We start from the raw sequence: 20,715 nt of genomic DNA on the forward strand, positions 1-20,715 counted from the left end.
AAACTCCCTCTTCTTACTCTCAATATTTTTTTGAGTACCCCCCGAAGGAAGGCCTTCATAGTGTCCCATACAACCCCATCCGGTGCTGTCCCCCAGTTGCTATTTAACATCTCCTCTAATTCTCTCTTAATCTGGTCCTTGTCCTTGTTCATCAGCTTAAACCAGTGTGCGTTACATCTCATCAATATCTTCTTCTCCCCTGACAGTATATCTACACATAAGGGGGCATGATCAGATACTGTACGGGTTCTATACCTTATTTCCTTTACATAACGAACAAATAAGTCATTCACCAGGGCTAGATCAATTCGTGAACTTGTCTGACAGGTCTTATTAAAACAGGAATAGACAAATGCCTCCAGGTTCCTCTCTCTCCAAATATCCCTCAAACCCATTTCCACACTAGCTTTACTCAATGGGGTTACTTTAGAAATATTTTTCACTCTTTTCATTCTCAGCCTGTCCTTCTCCTCATTCATCACACAATTCATATCTCCCAAAATCATAACTGGTAACTCCTCCCACCCATTACCCCATATAGCTTATTCAAAGTGACGGATGAGTACGGTGGCGGTATATATATACAAAAAACAAAATACACCTCAAAAACACTATTCTACATTCAATATTATATATTTTCCCTCTATCTAATACTTTTTCCTCTAATTCCCAAACAATTGTTCTGTGCACTAATACTGATAAACCTCTAGAATATTCAGAAAATGTCGTGTGATATTGAGAAGACCACAAAGGCCTATTTAACAAAGAGACTGTGGATTTTGTGAAGTGTGTTTCAATTAAACATATAATTCCTGGATTCTCTTTTATAACTTTGAGAGCTTTTAATAACCCTAAGAGCTGTCATGGGTGTATGTCCTTTTTCTGTGCCTGACGGTGCCATGATGGGGGGTGACGGGTGATGCGAGTACACAGCCACATTATTAGCTGGATGTCCTTAGAGGAGATCAGAGATGAATTGGTGAGCTGTGCAGATGTGTACAGAAGCAGCATCAGCCATTGTGTGTAATGCAGCTCTGGCACATCAGATGAAATAAACCAAATAGGATAGGTCCTTCCCAGTGGACCTGACCTAAACTTATACGCATCTTAAGGATTCAGTTCTGTCAATGCCACTAAATACACTATAAGGGTGCGTTCACACCTACCGCATCCGCAGCTTATTTTTCCGCGGAAATACGCAGGTCTGGTAGTGCAGATTTCAACCTGCGAGAAATCCACATATGTGTGCGTTTTGCGTTTTTTCTGCAGCAAGTTTATTGCAACTGAAATGTCCGTTTAGAATGAGAGACATTTTAAACTGACATTTCAGTCGCGATAAACTTGCTGCAGAAAAAACGCAAAACGCACACATATGCGGATTTCTCGCAGGTTGAAATCTGCACTACCAGACCTGCGGATTTCCGCGGAAAAATAAGCTGCGGATGCCCTAGGTGTGAACGCACCCTAAGGGTACAAACCCACTTGCCGGATCTGCAACGAGTCTCCTTGCTGCGTTTTTGCAGCGAGACTCGCTGCAGATCCCAGCCCTATACTTTCATTAGCTGAGAAACTCGCAGCAGGGATGTACATCCCTGCTGCGATTTTGTCTGCAGCCCTCCCCATTAACCCCCTAGCCGCCGGACATTATACATTACCGGGTCCCCGTTCCTGCTTGCTTCGGGGCTCCCGGTGTCTTCACAGCCTGCCCGGCCAATCAGTGCGCTGCGGCGGGGCAGCGCACTGATTGGCCGGGCGGAACGTGCCGGGAGCCGCCGAAGCAAGCAGGAGCGGGGACCTGGTAATGTATATCCTGCCCGCCCCCCCGCCCCGATCGCCCCCCGCACCCCCGATCGCCCCGGGGGGCGATCGTGCGGCCGGGGGGTGATCGTTCGGCTATCGTTCGGCCGGGGGGTGCGGGGGGCGATCATGCGGCCGGGGGCGATCGGGGCTGCAGGGGGGGTGGGCAGGATATACATTACCAGGTCCCCGCTCCTGCTTGCTTCAGCGGCTCCCGGCACGTTCCGCCCGGCCAATCAGGGCGCTGCCCCGCCGCAGCGCACTGATTGGCCGGGCGGGCCGTGAAGACACCGGGAGCCCCGTAGCAAGCAGGAACGGGGACCCGGTAATGTATAATGTCCGGCGGCTAGGGGGTTAGTGGGGAGGGCTGCAGACAAAATCACAGCGGAGATGTACATCCCTGCTGCGAGTTTCTCTGCTAATGAAAGTATAGGGCTGGGATCTGCAGCGAGTCTCGCTGCAAAAACGCAGCAAGGAGACTCGCTGCAGATCCGGCAAGTGGGATTGTACCCTAAAAGGGTTGAGTGGTGTGAGCCTGTCCTCATATTTTAGGATCAGTCACTTCTACAGCATACTCAGTGGCATAGAAGTCATAGAAGTCTTTCCTGAGAAAAACCTTTAAAGGGCAAGACTAATGCATCATTGCACAATTATGAAGGCGTGAAAGCTACAAACAACAATAAAGTGGACATGCATTGGACCATTTCATCCACACACCTATTGCTAACAAGTGCGTAAAATCAAGTACACAGCCATACAAGTCTGAGAAACTGGTTATACAGGCCCTGGGAAAAAAATGGCACATAGAATGTTTAGCTATTAAAATTGTGTGTATACTGTATATACATACACACACACACACACATACATACACAGTATATATAAATCCTATTTCTATTTTGCTTCTTTTTTTGCAAAAATTTAAAGGACTGCTGACTGGGAACAACCAGCATCTTCAGCCACACTCTGGTCTAAATTTCTATCTTGAAGGAGTAGTATAATCCCTTACATTATTTCAACATTATTTCAACTAAAATCTCTCTTTCTGCAGCCATCTTTTCTTCAGTAAGGCCAGTTTCGCATGAGCGTATTACATGCACATATCTGTGTCCATATTATAGAAGCAAGTTCCAGCCTGACTGGCTGCAGTTCTAATGACTCAACCTGAAAGCTATGCATCTGTAATATAAGAGCACCAATGTACACTCACCGGCCACTTTATTAGGTACACCATGCTAGTAACGGGTTGGACCCCCTTTTGCCTTCAGAACTGCCTCAATTCTTCGTGGCATAGATACAAGGTGCTGGAAGCTTCCTCAGAGATTTTGGTCCATATTGACATGATGGCATCACATAGTTGCCGCAGATTTGTCGGCTGCACATCCATGATGCGAATCTCCCGTTCCACCACATCCCAAAGATGCTCTATTGGATTGAGATCTGGTGACTGTGGAGGTCATTTGAGTACAGTGAACATGTCATGTCATGTCATGTTCAAGCAGAAATCGAGACTCATCAGACCAGGCAACATTTTTCCAATCTTCTACTGTCCAATTTCGATGAGCTTGTACAAATTTTAGCCTCAGTTTCCTGTTCTTAGCTGAAAGGAGTGGCACCCGGTGTGGTCTTCTGCTGCTGTAGCCCATCTGCCTCAAAGTTCGACGTACTGTGTGTTCAGAGATGCTCTTCTGCCTACCTTGGTTGTAACGGTTGGCTATTTGAGTCACTGTTGCCTTTCTATCAGCTCGAACCAGTCTGCCCATTCTCCTCTGACCTCTGGCATCAACAAGGCATTTCCGCCCACAGAACTGCCACTCACTGGATGTTTTTTCTTTTTCGGACCATTCTCTGTAAACCCTACAGATGGTTGTGCGTGAAAATCCCAGTAGATCAGCAGTTTCTGAAATACTCAGACCAGCCCTTCTGGCACCAACAACCATGCCACGTTAAAGGCACTCAAATCACCTTTCTTCCCCATACTGATGCTCGGTTTGAACTGCAGGAGATTATCTTGACCATGTCTACATGCCTAAATGCACTGAGTTGCCGCCATGTGATTGGCTGATTAGAAATTAAGTGGTAAAGTGCAGTTGGACAGGTGTACCTAATAAAGTGGCCGGTGAGTGTATGTGCGTGTAATACATGTGTAAACGGCCTTACCCAGGTCTAGTGGTTAAAAATTTGTATTTTTAGGACCTGTGAAGGATTGGTTTTTAGAAATACAAGATACATGGCAATTCAATTTTCCTTTATTTGATCTGGAAAATACCGTTAAATTTTTTTTTTTTTTCATTTGTTTGCTTAATGTGTTATGAAGCTAGAACATGCAAGCTATTAAACACTGTTTTGTGTCATATAGTGATGTGTGTATCTGCCATGAAATAAAGCAGAGTCACTGTCTGCTCAAAGTGGGGATTCCACAATTTCTGCTGGGGGTTGTATTCCAGACACAATCATCACAGTTCAGCATGGAAACAGGGAGACACCCGCACCATGTGACCACTGCTCCCCCTGAATTTGTTTGGGTCTTCCGATTTCTCAATGTTCATAGCCTGTGTTTGTTAGTCATCTTAAATTTTAAGGTTCATAACCATCACTAGGTATATACTGGTTTCTGTCATGTAAAAATCCCATCGCCCAGATAACTGTGATCCTTATTTTTACAGACATATTACTACATCTTTCTCTAGGGTTTCTCTAGGTCTTTTATCCTTGGCTTCACCGAGTTCCAGTCTGTGTTTTGTTTCTTAACTGCATGTTCCTTGCTATAAATAATAGATCTAAGAAAGCAAAAGCCATCGACAACTCGTCTTCATCACTGTCTTTACATTTATAGTAATAAATGTGGAGAGGCTCTCAGAGCTTTAGCTTTCCATTTGGTTGTCATTACGGTTTTAAAAGAGAAAACACAGTAGTCATATTCTTTGAAAATAAGAGAGCAGAAATTCTGAGCCCAAATGTAGATAGCGCTGCCTCCATGTCTCTCTTTGTGTGGCCAGTCATGTTACAGCCTCTTTTTAAAGGAGAAGTCCAGAGGGGGGAAGGATAAAAGAAATAATATGCACTTACCTTCCCCACTCCAGTGCTGGCGGCAGAGGACCCGTGGCAGTAGGGGGCCGCTCGGGTCCCTGATGCTTCCTTGTTTGATACGCGAGGTCCGCTCAGCCAATCAGAAGCACAGACAGGACCCCACTACGGCTGCTGACTGGCTGAGTGGACCTTGCACGTCACTAACCAGGTCCCCACTAAGACCAGGAAGTGGTTGGGGACCTGAGCGGCGTTATGGGGTCACCATCACTAGGGCAGGAGAGGTAAGTATGTTATTTTTTTGTATCCTCCTCCCTAGCAAAATAAACGGAGTACAAATAAAACCAGCCAGCATATATGTCCCCATACTATGAATAAGTCCACTCACCGAGGTTTGGGAACTCTATTAAATATTCGGCATTACACTGAGGGCAGGCGACTCTGGCTGTACTGTTTCCTCTCTGTTTCTCATCTACCCACCGCTGGAGACAAGCCTGATGTACCCACTTTGTAGACCCTCTGCACCGGCATGGTCTCACCCACTCCGCTGTTCGGTCATCTTCATCTGTAGCGAAACATACCCAGCAGCTCCTGGAAAAACATACACACATATGCTTGTCAATATAAAGTACTCATGACATGCTGAAGGTTTAATACCATACAAGCTCTTATTAATGTTCTTCAGTGGTCCACCAGCTATACACTTCTCCATATAGATTTTGATGTTCTCATTTGCAATAATATTACAGGGCAGGAAGTCTTTTTTTTCTTGCCATTTCATCAGGTGTGATGGTGATCATAGCCTGTAGGTGTCACTGTTCCTCCTGCTGCCTATAGTCACACTTTATCCTGTCAGCTTTTAGTGACTGCATTTTCGAGTAGAGGGCAGATTCCAATGTCACAAGTGGTGGAAAAAAGAATGGTCAGGCTAATTGCTTCCTAGTCAGAGATCCAGCCCTGTCCTCCGACCTCAATATCTTTAAGGGGTTTTCATCTCGTAATAAACAAGCACCCCACCCCCACCCCAATGCACACACACACACACACTCCCAATATACAATGAAATGTCAGGTTGGCCTGCATAAAAGCATGTGGCACAGCACATTTTTGGTTGCACATCCTATATCTCCATGATTATAATCTTCCAGGTAGACCCACACCTAGTGATGTTAGTGGACCCCTGAATTACTCCAGGCTGTAGTGCTCACAGATTACCCCAATACTAGGGGTGCATATTAATACACAGAGGTGCCACTCTACAGATATCCCAGATATACAATAAAGTGGGCACAACAGTAGTGCCAGCACAGTTATGACCAACATAGCATAGTCTGAACACCTGTGCGAGTCCATAGCATGAAAATGTCCATAGAGTAGATATTGCTCCAATAACATCCACACACGGGGATGTACTTTTTATGTATTCATGAAACTCATACCTTAACAATGTAGATAAATGTATGAATGGGTTTTGGCAGTCCCTGATGAAGCACATTGTGTGAAACATGTTGGGGGCGGGTGGCTACTGTGGCTCAGCTCTATATCATTTTGGTAACCGATCTATATGGTGTTTGTATATTTATATTACCACCTGGTTGTGTCATGTGATTCTCCTATACAAGGTTTGTGTATCTGCATTTTTTTAATGTAAAGTAATACTTTATTAAGCAAATCTCAATGGGGTTTTTTTATTGCTGAATTTCTCCATTCGGCTACCCCACTCTGAACCACCACGGTTCCGGGTGCCCCTTGTAGCCCGGGACCACGGGTATTAGCGGGCACGGTCCGATCGCCGTGCCCGCTAATACAGTAATCAGATGCAGCTGTCAAACATGATGAATCCCTGGTGTCTAGTGGAGGAGATCGCTCCTCCGGGACGTTGTCCCAGAGGAGCGATCTCAGTTACTACTGCTCGCCGGGGACCGCTCCAAGATGGCGCCGTCCTCGCCTCGGCACTCGTTTATTTTCGGCTGCAGCAGCCGAAAGCAAACGAGTGCCGATCTCATTGATCTTTGCTGTATAACTAGCAAAGATTTCAGTGAGAGATCAAAAGTATATATACTAGAAGTCCCCCAGGGGGGCTTCTAGTATATATGTAAAAAAAACATGTTTGCTATCGCCGCGTGCGTAATCGCCTGAACTATTAATCACATTCCTGATCCCGCACGGTAAACAGTGTAAGCGCAAAAAATCCCAAAGTGCAAAATTGCACATTTTTGGTTGCATCAAATCCCAAAAAAATGTAATAAAAAGCGATCAAAAAGTCGTATATGCGCAATCAAGGTACCGATAGAAAGTAAATATCATGGCGCAAAAAATGACACCTCCCACAGCCCCATAGACCAAAGGGTAAAAGCGCTATAAGCCTGGGAATGGAGCGATTTTAAGGAACGTATATTTGGTAACAATGGTTTGAATTTTTTACCGGCCATCAGATAAAAGAAAAGTTATACATGTTATATATCGTTTTAATTGTAACGACTTGAGGAACATGCATAACAAGTCAGTTTTAACCCAGGGCGAATGGCGTAAAAACACAGTCCCCCCAAATAAAAGAAATGCGTTTTTTTTTTGTTCAATTTCACCACACATTGAATTTTTTTTCTGGTTTCGCAGTGTACGTTATGCAAAAATTCAGCCTGTCATTGCAAAGTACAATTAGTGACGCAAAAAATAAGGGCTCATGTGGGTTTCTAGGTGGAAAAATGCAAGTGCTATGGCCTTTTTAAACACAAGGAGGAAAAAACGAAAACGCAAAAACGAAAATTGGCCCCGTCCTTAAAGGGTTAAACACGCACAGATTGCTAGAGCATAAAATATAAGTAATATTTATAAAATTCATATGAAAACCGAATTATAAGATTATTTGCAAAGCTGGAGTCGGTACATGTTTCCGACTCCACAGCCTAGTTGTGCCTGGGATTGCGATCCTCTGCAGTCCTGGAAAGGGAGAGAATACCTGCTGTGAACAGGGGAAATATTCCTTTAGTTATCGACTTCTCACATGGAGCCCTGGAGAGTCCTTATAGGAATCTGCAGGGAGGCTTTTCTCTCCAGGAATATAAGTGATCAGCGTCCTGTACACAATATTTCTCTCTCCATTTCCTCAGCTGCGTATATGGTTGTACCCGATCCTCGCTGGTTCGCAATGCTGACTCAGCAATGTAAAGGCATTTTTCTGCTCTGTAATTCCTAACTAAGCAGATGTAATGGAGTGAAACCAGACAAATCTATACATACAGGCAGACCCATAATAGTAAGAAATCCTCTAAGGAGGGATGCAAAAATGTGCCTCCAAATTAAAAATTCAAGGTCGACCTTCTATTAAACCCCCAGAAGAGAATGGAAGCACATGATAACCCTTTGTATAATTAAAGCTTTAGAGAGCAATGAATAATGGATTGAGATTCCCTTGTATTCTCTGGTCGGCTTCATCTCTTTCTATTGTTGCACGGTGAGCTAAATAAAAACGGTTTCAACACAAGGATCCTGGTGCTTGCCAGATTTTCCATTTTCTTGCGCTGAATAAAACATGACCTTGGTCCTAGGACTGAATCAGGTCAGCGCTCAGATAACAACCTGAATGAGAAAAGTCTGGCAAGCCGAAGCAGCAGCCGTATTGTTGGGGGGGGGGGGGGGTGTCAGGCCCGATCCTCGCATGATGACTGCACAAAACAAACACCCAAATCTGTTTGGTGACACTCTGCTCACAGCAAACACACTGGGATTTCCATTGGGGTATTAAGCACAAAGGAAGCAGGGCCCGATGTGCAACCTACCAAAGAAAATGCAAGCCGTGCATGTTTTCTGTGTTACAAGAGAGTGTCTGCAATCCCCATACTGAGAACTTTACATGCTGCTCCTGTTATTCCTGCAAAAATGTATAAAGTAGTTGACAATTAGGTATGAACCTAAGCACTATAGCATCGCCATCGCTGATCGGACTGTGTCAGAAGGTCACCATGTTAAGAGGAACAACTGTCCGCTGATTTATTCATTTCCAAGAGAAATAACAGAGGAACACCACAATATATAAGCACGTAGGGGGAGATTTATCAAACATGGTGTAAAGTAAAACTGGCTCAGTTGCCCCTAGCAACCAATCAGATTCCACCTTTCATTCCTCGCAGACTCTTTGGAAAATGAAAGGTGGAATCTGATTGGTTGCTAGGGGCAAATGAGCCAGTTTCACTTTACACCATGTTTGATAAATCTAAGTTTGTATATGTGAGTGCACGGCGGCAACTGCTATTGCATCCAGACAGAAGTGCACTGAACTTGTCATTTGAGCATAACCCTTTTTAAAGGGATTGTCTAGAGAATTTATTTTTAAGGCTACGTTCACACAATGTATAAACAACAGCCTATAGCTGGCACTCAAAAAAGTTTCAAATAGCGGCCGTTGTTTTAAATGAAAATTGCATTAAAGTCTATGAACAATGGCCGGAAATAATCGACATGAACAATATTTCGACTGCTGTGGCAAGCAATGGCTGCTGCTCGATACATTGTAAGACACAACGGCCGTTGTTTGCATTGACTTCAATGGAAAACACGTCCGTCGTGTAAATTGAAAACAGACGTTCTTTTCATAAAAAGTATGTTGTGTGAACATAGCCTAAGTGTGTTCATTGTTGAGATGAAAAATGTTGAAAAATGCTGCTGGTGGTTTCCGATACCTAATGATTCCTGCTTGCATCTCAACACATAAGGAACAGCCGAGACCCATGCAGAATCCCTCTAAGGGCCCTATTCCACCGGACGATTATCGTTCGCATAATCGTTAACGATTAACGGTCTCAAACGACCGCTATTGCGAAATACCTGAAAACGTTCACTCCATGGAACGATAATCGTTACTTATGATCGTATTTGCGATCGTTTTTCTTCGCTATTTCGTTCGTATCTACTGCGAAAGACGTCTTATTCAATACGAACGATTTGCGAACGAGCAACGATAAAAATAGATCCAGGTCTTATAAACCAATCAACGATTTCTCGTTCGGTCGTTAATAGTTAACGGCATTTCAACCAAACTATTATCGTTTGGATTCGAACGATTTAACGATAATCTGAACGATAATCGTCCGGTGGAATAGGGCCCTAAGAATTACTCATTAGCACTACCGCTTGGGCTCCTAGGTTGGAATCTCACCAGGAAAACAAAGTATATATAGGTTGACTGGCTACCTAGGATATTTGACTACAGGTAAATGATACAAACAAGCCCCACAGCCGTCACTAGTATTTATAAGTGGATACATTCTGGACTAGATCTGCAGAACCTATTGGCTTTACAGAAATAATTTTCTATTTATAGACTAATAGCATTGGCTACTTCAGTATTATAGTGTAATATTTCATCCTGTCTAGCGTCAGTGATGTCATCCTTAATGACTTGCTATATAATACCGCTCTCCCAGCAAACGCAGCTGAACTGAAGAGATAAAACGTAGCATTTAATGCATTATAAATGGATTTTCTACCATTCAGTTTGTACTCCTAGTGTCAGCTAGTTCAAAGTGAGAAGACAGAAAAGCAGCGAGCGAGGCTCTAAAACATTATAAACTGCGGAGACGGACGAGCGCCGTACCATATCCCCCTTTGAAGATCACTGCGCTATTATCACATTGGCAAAATTAAAAGGGGGGAAAAAAAAAAATAGGTTGATTAAGCAAAAAGATATCCGTCACTTATCTAATATAAGATGGAAATAGCTGCAGATTAAAAGGCTAATGAAGGATAAAATCAGCATGTGCGAGTATTACCGCCATAGAATGCAGCACGGGAACAGGAATTGTAGGGGTATGTATGCCTGAATAGGAATGAAAGCACCTATTATCAGCTGGGAAGAATAGAAAAGGAAGGGAATTTACTGGAAAAATTGAAAATACCATCAGGGTGCAGGGTGCACAATAAGGAAATATATATATACTTACAGTGGATCTGTTCAGGGTTAAACTGGGGGGGGATGTTAAAGGGAGCCTGTCATCCCCCGTGCCGGGGTGAAGGCCGCCTGACCCACCCGCTAGAGCCCCGGATACTTACTCCATGTCGCCAAGTCCCGTTCCTGGAGCCGGTCCCAGGACGGAGATATCTCCGCCTGAATGCCGCCGCGCGCGATGCTGACATAAGTCCGGCGCCCATAGAGAATGAATGGAGCAGTCATTCTCTATGGGCGTCGGACTCATCTCTAAAGCGCACGTGCCGGGATTTCAGACCGGGATATCTCCGTCCCGGGACCGGCTCCAGGAATGGGACTTGGCGAGATGGTGTAAGTATCCGGGGCTCTAGCAGGGGGTTGGGCGGCCTTCACAGGTGGTGACAGGTTCCCTTTAATAGTTCAGGGGGCCTTGACCCTGCTGTCCTAGTGTTCCGATTTCCCTGAAACGTGTGGTATGGGGGATACCCAAGAATACCCCTGTACCCAAGAATGGGGATGAAATAAATTGGCGCACTCACCGTTCTGCACTCCATTCAATCTCTATGCGATTTACTCAGACGTTCAGCGAGCCCATAAAGGGGAAATGAAGGGTAGGCCACAGTCGGACCCCTCGCGATAGGATAGGGGATAGAAAAAGGAGATGGGAATATACTTTTAAATACTAGTTGTAGCTGTAATTTGGTTGGGTTGAAACGTTGTTTGACAAAGGTCCAACCATGCTTGACAATGACCCAAAAACGCTGCTGTATCTGCCTTTGTAAGTGAAAAAAACTAACATTTTGAAGCTTACTGGATGCTGTTGTTTTCTACATTGCGTCTGCTGGCAAGCGTTGGGATAGCTGACTCTCCAGCGTGCACCCCCCTTCTCTCTTCTTAAAGCGAATGTAACATCAGGTACATCACTTTTATTTATTTTTTCATTAGCCGGTCATTGCTGCCGCAGGGATCCCGGTGACGCAGTTTTTATTTATTTTTTTCTTTAAACTCGGCCCAGTTCCCACGCACTGTCCCGTTCTTTTGCCTTGCTCTTGAAAGGGGGTTATCCCAAAATGATCACCTATCCACAGAATAGTTGAGAACTAGCAGATATGTGAAGGTCCAAATGCTAACCATACACGAGAATGGAGGTCCCTTGTTCCTGGTTGGGGAATGTGTTATGTTACCAAGGCGGCTGGGACTTCCACTGGTCATGAGGTCGGAGGTACTATGTTCCCTGGGGGAATGGAGCGGCAGCATGCACAATGCTCTGCAATCTTCACAGGACCAGCTGCTGCTCCATTGTAACATAGTTAATAAGGTTGTAAGAGACCATCAAGTTAAACTTAGAGAAATCCTACTTTGTAGATCCAGAGGAAGGGAACATAGTACCTCCCCCCTCATGACCAGTGGAAGTCCCAGCAGCCTTGGTAACCAGTAACAAGGAGCTGTGGAAATGCACCCGGTCACAGGTATTCTTTACAGGTAAATGTCCACCCAAAGCAGCTGTGCATTTTAAAACAAATATCTGAGGTTTATAGCCATCACACTCCCACTACCACATTAAGCTTTAGGGTGGTAGTACACAGAACGATTATCGTTTGAAAAATCGTTAAATCATTCGGATTTGAACGATAATCGTTTAGTGCAATAAATGATTAAACAACCAACCAGAAATCGTTGGCCGTTTAATAGAATTTGGACCTATTTTTATTGTAGACCGTTTGCAAATCGTTTGCATGTTATAAGACGTCGTTCGCCGTAGTGGCGAACGCAGTAGTGACGACAGGACGAACGCAATAATGATCATAAGTAACAATCATTGTACCGTGTAATCGTGTGAACAGTTTCAGGTCCTTCGCCATAGCGGTTGTTTGAGTTCGTCTATCGTTAATCGTTGAAAAATCGCTTTGCGTATAAGTAGCCGAAGGCGTTATGCACACGTTCAGTAATTTTTTCTGGTCCCGAAACAACCCGCTAAAAATTACGGATTGGACATCCGTATTTCATCCGTATTCCATCCGTATTTCCGTAAATCCATTTTTACTACTCCAATGCTTTTCAATGCACTTCATCCGTATTTTTTTGCGGAAATACGGATGCCAACATGTTACAATCCGTAAACAATTGATTTCAATGAGAGGATCCGTAAAAAAATCTGGGTCCGCACCGGGTCCGTCCTTTTTTTTTTTTTTCAGGATTGATTTTCATCCATTTCTGCTACTGATAGTGTGAATAGCCCAATAGACATCAATGTGCACTAACTCGGATCCGTAAATTATGGAACGTGTGCATAAGGCCTTACAGTCAGCAGACTGCGGGGGGGGGGGGGGGGGGAGAATGGCCACTTACAATACTCCCAGTAACAAAATATATGAGATACATTACTGGGTGTAATACAGCTGTAATAAAATGAGGAATCTTGGGCTGCTGAAGGTTCCTTACCCGACTGCAGATCTGCAGAAAATGAGGTTTTAAAATTTATCTTAACCTGACGTCTTATAAGGAAGGTAAAGGCGTTCCCACCCTGGTGACATTGCTGCCTGTATTCTAGGCCGGCTTCAGTAATGAAGAGGGAGGTTAAATATTACATTAAAGCCGCCTAAGTGCTGAGTTTTGCACCTTCAGTGCTGATAACTGAAGTTTCTTTATACAGAGTCAACACTTCTGGCAAGTCGAGACACTTCAGACTTCCTTATATTACTGGGCTAAACAGATTTTATTGCCAGTAAAACGCATCTGGCATAGAAGAATGGAAACAAGAGAGGCAAAATAATGAAAGCGAAAGCCGAGAGGAAACACTAGATTACAGCTGCGGCTCGGCCACGCTTCACTGCTGACACAGGCTGATGACATGGCTTTAAAGGAAAAGTTCACACAAAAAAAAAATTCTTTCAAATCAACTGGTGTTAGAAAGTGCCAGAGATTTGTAATTTACTTCTATTTAAAAAAGTTCAAGACTTCCAGTTCTTATCAGCTGCTGTATGTCATGCAAGAAGTGGTGTATTCTCTCCAGTCTGACACAGTGCTCTTTGCTGCCACCTCTGTCCATGTCAGGAACTGTCCAGATCAGTAGAAAATCCCCATAGGAAAGCTGTCATAATCTCCAGAATGGAAAGAATACCACTACCTGAAGGACATACAGCAGCTGATAAGTACTGGAAGAATTGCAATTTTTTTAATAGAAGTAAATTACAAATCTCTGTCACCAGTTGATCGGAAAAAGTGAACTACCCCTTTAAGGATAACTCTACACTTTACTGTGAAGGAATGCAGACTATGACGGAATTTGGGCACTGTTTGTTTTTTTAATTCAGATTAGAGTTGTGTTTCTCTTTAGGCTTCATCCAATCACATTTGTATAACAAAAAAATGGGACACAGTGTGCCCAATCTGCCATGGTTTAAGTGTATGATCATGAGAGGGTCCGGACTAATGGTATCCCCTTCCAGGTGTACTCCTGCTCTATGCAAGCTGTCAGAGATCATACAATGCTCAGCTACCTCTTAGCAGCTACTATTGACAATGAACAGAATAGCAGAGTGTGAGTGTGTGTGTGTGTGTGTGTGTGTGTGAGACAGATGGCCCATTTTCATCAAAGGCGAGGGGACCTAGTTCTCAACACAAGGGTACCAGCAGTTGGACCCCCACAATCATACATTTATCCTTTGTCCACAAGAAAATGCATGTGTGTCATCAGCAAGACATCCCGCTTCAAAGGGGTATTCACATCTTAAAGGGAAAGTCTGTTGTGTGACCTACCCCTCCCTGTATCCAGCGCTGGGGTCCGCTGTCCAATGCTCCAGTTTCCAGTCCCCTGGCCAATTCCTGGTCTGATCGGGGACCCGGGTTGTGATGTGTCAGACCTGCTCAGCCAGTCAGCAGCCGGGGCGGGACCCTACTAAGGGCCCTATTACATGGGCCGATTATTGTGGGAAAAATTGTTATATTGTTTGAATTTAAACGATAATCGTTCTATGAAATTGTGGGCAACGATTGAAAAATCGTTCGAATGTCGTTGATCATTGATTTAGATCTGAACCTAAAATTACCGGTAATCGTTCGCTGTAATTCCACATCTGTTTACTAAATCGTTCAGTGTAATTGCACATTGTTCATTGTTTTGCTGGGAACAGATGGAGTAAACGATCATAGTAAAGATCGTAACTAATAACCATCGTTCCGTGTAATATGGTGAACGATTTCAGGTTAACGATAAACAACTCATTTGTAATCGTTTATCGTTAGTCATTAAAAAACCAATTCGTGTAATAGGACCCTAAGGCTGCTGACCGGGACAGGGAAATGGCCGGGGGACCAGGAACAGCAGAGTCCCCGACCCCCTGCGCTGGAGTCGGGGAGGTAGGTGCAAGTTATGTTCAGTTACCGCCTCCCTGGCTCTTTTAGAAAAAAAAAAAAAAAAAGTTGACAACAGACTTCTTGTTAGCACGGTTAGGTTGGGTTCACACTGAGTTTTTGCAGTCTGTTTAACAGATCTGTTTTAAATGGTTACTTTTAATGTACATAAAAATGTGGTCAAACATGTTTTTGTGTACGCTATAAATAAAGAAAAAAAAAAAACTAATCCATTTTGATCCTTTTTTTATGTAATGGAAGTCAATGTACAAACAGATCCAAATGGACAACAGACAATTGCATTCATTTTTGCAGACTGCAAAACACAGTGTGAACGCAGCCTTATACTAGTAGGTTTTGTCAAGTTAAATATTATAGCAAATAAATGTATTCATGATATTCCCACTTTTTCCCCTACGGCTGTGTGAACAAGGCCTTACAGATACAGATCACTTATAAACTTGGATACAAAATGTGCAGCTTGACATATCAGGGTCTGGAAGGTTCATTTAGGTCTTTACTTCCATACATTGAGAAAACAAGTTCATTTAGCGGCTGCCACCCCCCGACCATGCACCCCGCTACAGTCACTCCACAAGCAGAAGAGAAAATGACAATTTCAGTGAAGAATAATGAAGCTCTGACCTCCCAGATGGAAAAGGTCAAAAAATCTATTTTCAAACTTGGACAGATATGTGCCAACTTAATTGGAATCCATGGAAACTATTTTATTGCTGGAAATCTGGATTGCACATTGCTCTGAATCAGTAAACACGTGTAGGTTGTACATTTATACTTCTGCCCAGCTGATGTTTGTGTGGTCGTCATGTTATACTCTCGCTTATAATACCTCACGTGAAAGGATAACAACTTGTAAAGAAGTTATATGAAAATTAGATCTGGTAAGTGTCACCGTAAAGCATAGCCCGTCCCCGACACTGGGGAGTCAATCGTCAGATTGTTTTTTCTTTAATTTATAAATTATTATATCATATAATTATATTATTATATATTATGCTGCGTTTACATGGAACGAAGATCGTTCGAATTTTCACAATATCGATCGTATTTGAGCGATAATCGTTCCGTGTAAACGGCAAACGATCAAGCGACGAGCAAGAAATTGTTCATTTTGATCTTTCAATATGTTCTCAAATTGTCGTTCACCATAAATTCGCAGATCGCTTCGTGTAAACAGTCTTTCAAAGATTCACCCTATGTGAAAGATGGGCTTAAGCGATCTTAAAAACGATTGCAATAACGATTTTTGTTATGAATTTTCTAACGATTTTTCTAACAATTTATTCGTCTAAATGCTGATCGTTATAAAAACCAAATCGTTGCTTCAAAATTCTTAAACGATTGATTGGGCGAATTATCTGCTCCGTGTAAACGCAACATTACATGGAGGCATCATAAATCATTGACGTGATTATCGGTTGCAGGTGAAGCTACACCCTGAACACTCAGACCCTGGCTGATCAATACATATGCCTGTACCTGGTATGGAGAGATTGTGGTGCACATGTAAAGATCTTCAATAAGTCTTTCCCACCAGTTCCATTTATCACCTATTTAGGGGTTCCTATAACAGGAGAGGCCCTCAAATAGACCTCCTTAGAGGGACGGAGTTGTATGGTGGGCGGACAACATGTATAGTGTATGTTCGCTGCACCCTACTATGGAATTGGAAGGTGTTAGGGGACAACATGTATGTAGATGGGGACCATGCAAGACCCAACATTTATCATTATTACTGTTCCTCATCATTGTATCCTATGCCTTTGGCCTTTGATTTTGACAATCTTATTTATTTGCCCTATGCAAAACCATTTGATTTTACATCTTATTTCCATACAACTCTTTGTGCTACTTGAACAGTATTTTGGTAAGCAGGGGTTTATATTGTCTCGATAATTGACCGAATTGGTCCGATTATTGCTCCGTGTAATAGAGACAACGATCAGCCAATCAAACGATCATCGGCCAAGACCTAAAATCATCAGGTGCTGACCGCGCATCACTACATGTAACAGCGATGCGAGGCCGGCGGATGACGATTCAACAGACAGTTTTTACATTACCTGTCCACGCTCTGGGTCTTTTCCTGCGCTCTGCATGCTTCCTCCCCAGTCCCACATGCTGAAGCTTCACTGCGACCTGTTAGAGCCGCGGACATCCTGAAAAGTGATTGGCTGAGTGGCCTGTTAGCTATGACGGGCCGCTCTGAAGCTGCAGCCTGTGGGACTGGGGGAAAAGCATGTAGAGCGCAGGAAAAGACCTGGAGCGTGGATAGGTATTGTAAAAACTGTTAAGGGAAAGGCTGCACAGACATCGCAAACAATGTCTGTGCAACTCTTGCTAAACAATTTTCATGCCGTGTAATAGGCCCAGTAAACGAGTGCCGATCTAGCATTATAGCACCCCAAGGCTATGTTCACACAGTATTTCTGTCAGTCTTTTGGTCAGTATTTTTTCAACCAAAACCAACAGTAGATTGAATAAACAAAAACTGAGCAAATCTTTCCATTATAATTTCCACTCCTGAGCTAAAGGCCCTATTACACGGGACGGTTATCGTGCAGAAAATCGATTACTCGAATTTAAACGATAATCGTTCATTGTAATTGCAGGTAACAATCGAAAGATCGTTCATGTGTCTTTGATCGCCGATTAATGCCGCGTTTACACGGAACGATTATTGTTCGAATTTGCACGATAACGATCGAATTCAAACGATAATCGTACGTGTAAACGCAGCAAACGATCAAACGACGAGCGAGAAATCGTTCATTTTGATCTTACAACATGTTCTTAAATCGTAGTTTGCAGATCGTTCCGTCTAAACAGGCTTAATGCAAAACGTTCGCAAAACAATTTTTCCGTACGATCTATCCTTCTGTCTAAACGCTGATCGTTATAAAAAAAAATTTGTTACTTTGAAATCGTTAATCATACGATCGGGCGAATTATCGCTCCGTGTAAACACAGCATTAGATCTGACCCTAAAATCTTTGTTAATCATTCGCTGTAATTCCACATTTGTTTACTAATTGTTTAGTGTAAACGCACAACAGATCAGACCGAGTAAACAATTGTTCTGTCTAATATAGTGAACAATTTCAAGTTAACGATAAACAATCTTTAGCTTCAGCTGTCCAGGCATGATGGGAATTGTAGTTTTGCAACAGCTGGAGGGCCGGAGGTTCCCCATCCCTGATATAAAGGGTGCAAACAGAGAGGTTGTGTAGTCCTAGCCTATGGGTGATGCAATTATGTCCTTTTACCATAGAGTGGTTAAACCTGGTGATCAGAATTGCGTCGCCATGTATCCCACAGCTGGAACGGCTTCCAGAAATATAGAGCTTGAGCAAATATTGTCAGTGCTGTTATTTTTGGAAGGACTCCCAGCTAAGCCAGGATGCAGGAAGAAATATCAAAGAAAGTCTTAGCCTGAGAATGGACACCTGATACGCCATTAGTACACGGCGATGCCTAAAGGTCAGGGCTGCAGAAGTCGCCTACAACCCACTACTACTTTCTCTCTACAGGAACACATTATAATGCTGACAGTGAAGCTGGTCATAGTACACCCCCCATACACAACCATGGAGGGCGAAAAGGGAGCAAACATGAAGAAATGAAGGATAGAAATGAGGGGTTCATCTAATATTTATATAAAAAGTGTGGCCAGGAAAAAGTCTCCATATTATAGAAAAGAAACAAGCATACTAAATAACAAAACAATCAGTATTCATCGCTTCGATCCCAGGCTGTAAGTGAGGACGTTCTATCGCCGAGTGGCTTCTAAGGCTCCTATTAGACTAATGCAACGTTTACACTGAGCGATAATTCGCCCAATCGATCGTTTAACGATTTTGAGCATCAATTTGGTTTTTATAACGATCAGTGTTTAGACGAAGATCGCTTAAGCCCAGTGTTTTAAGATCGCTTAAGCCCATCTCACACACAGGGTGAATCTGTGAAAGACTGTTTACACAAAGCGATCTGCGAATTTTTAACGACCATTTGAGAACATGTTGAAAGATCAAAATGACCGATTTCTTGCTCATCGCCTGATCGTTCGCTGTGTTTAGACGAGCCGATATTTGCTCAAATGCGATTGTTGTTGCAAAAATTTGAATGATAATTGTTCCGTGTAAACGCAGCATAAGTCGTTAGTTAAGATCGTAATTCTGATCCCAGGAAAGGAACCATGTGTACATACACTTAAGATTAGCAATGATTTTATGGTCAGCTCAAAAGATGCCATCACACGCCATTTTTCGATTGTTGCCTGCGTATACACGGAAAGATTACCGCTTAAATTCGAACAATAACACGGTTTTTCGCACGATAATCACCCTGTGTAATAGGGCCCTAAAGGTTGGTTCACACTGAGGTATCCATGCGGTGAAGTTCCCACGGATTCTGTCGCACACCCCCGCTCACATGCATCTCTGCCTGTGCCATAGGCTCCATTCTATGCACAGGCGGATTCCACTGTCTGCCGAAAAAACTGACAAGTCAATTGTTTCTGCGGACGGCGGAATTCGCCCAACCATAGAATTGAATCTATGGGACTAAGAAGAGTAAAAGTGACAATATCTGTAATTGTTATCTGAGTAGACACCAAAATCAAAACATTAAAGGGGTTATCCAGTGCTACAAAAACATGACCACTTTCTTCCTGAGACAACACGACTCTTGTCTCCAGCTCAGGTGTAATTTGCAATTAAGCTCCATTCACTTCAATGGAACTGAGTAGCAAAACCCCACCCAAACTAGAGACAAGAGTGGTGCTGTCTCTGGAAGAAAGTGGCCATGTAGTCAGCCTGCTTTCCACCCCACAACACCCACTTTTGGGTGGGGTCTCCATCAACAATCCAGTTTGCAGCATTGTTTTCCACAATTAGGACTGTTACAGAGTACTCACCGTGCATTATATTGCCCAAGTCATGGCACACTGGAGACCCCTCAATAGGAAAGCTATGCAGTTACTACTAAATTACTAAGGGGATAGAACTTTAACCCTATCCATCTCATGTGAATTTTTTTTTTATTAGGCTTGGATTCTTTACTGTGGACATAAGGCCTGGGATCTATCATCTCTATTACGCCTGTGTATAGGTTACATAACCCAAAGTGATGCAGAGTAGATCAAGCAGAAAATAATGTCTTATTGCTCCACTAGGTTTAACGTCATGACATTGTAAGTGTATTAGACCATTGTAACCAGCGCATACCACACTTAGGGTCCATTTACACAGAGAGATTTATCTGACAGATTTTGGAAGCCAAAGCCAGGAATGGATTTGAAAAGAGGAGAAATCTCAGGCTTTTCTTTATGACCCATTCTGTTTATAGTCTGTTCCTGGCTTTGGCTTCAAAGATCTGTCAGATAAATCTGTCTGTGTAAACGCAGCATTACACAGATCTTGTGCAGCTGGCTTATTGTGTTATAGTGAACAATAAGCCAAGGTGAGTCCCTATATTACAGCTATAAAGCAGAGCAAACCTGCTATTCTCCCGGCACATAAACTAATTCCTGTGTAAGAGGCTGTGACATTTCTGTAGGATATGAACAAGACATCCTAACTACCTCCACACAGAGG

General features: G+C 43.2%; 1 protein-coding gene across 3 annotated transcripts in view; it reads right to left on the minus strand.

Moving 5' to 3' along the window:
• The window catches only part of MARCHF5 (membrane associated ring-CH-type finger 5), a 43,535-nt gene that overhangs the window by 10,115 nt on the left and 12,705 nt on the right, over window positions 1-20,715 (minus strand). For 2 of the 3 annotated variants that reach the window (XM_069978999.1, XM_069979000.1), the window contains one exon: window positions 5,213-5,415. In XM_069978999.1, coding sequence (XP_069835100.1) covers window positions 5,213-5,415 — 203 coding nt within the window. Of the gene's footprint in view, window positions 1-5,212; window positions 5,416-8,603; window positions 8,709-20,715 lie in introns of those variants that run through there. The other variant, XM_069979001.1, reaches the window with a different exon arrangement.

The sequence above is a fragment of the Dendropsophus ebraccatus genome, chromosome 8 (assembly GCF_027789765.1).
Source record: "Dendropsophus ebraccatus isolate aDenEbr1 chromosome 8, aDenEbr1.pat, whole genome shotgun sequence".
In the NCBI taxonomy this organism is placed as follows: Eukaryota; Metazoa; Chordata; class Amphibia; order Anura; family Hylidae; genus Dendropsophus; species Dendropsophus ebraccatus.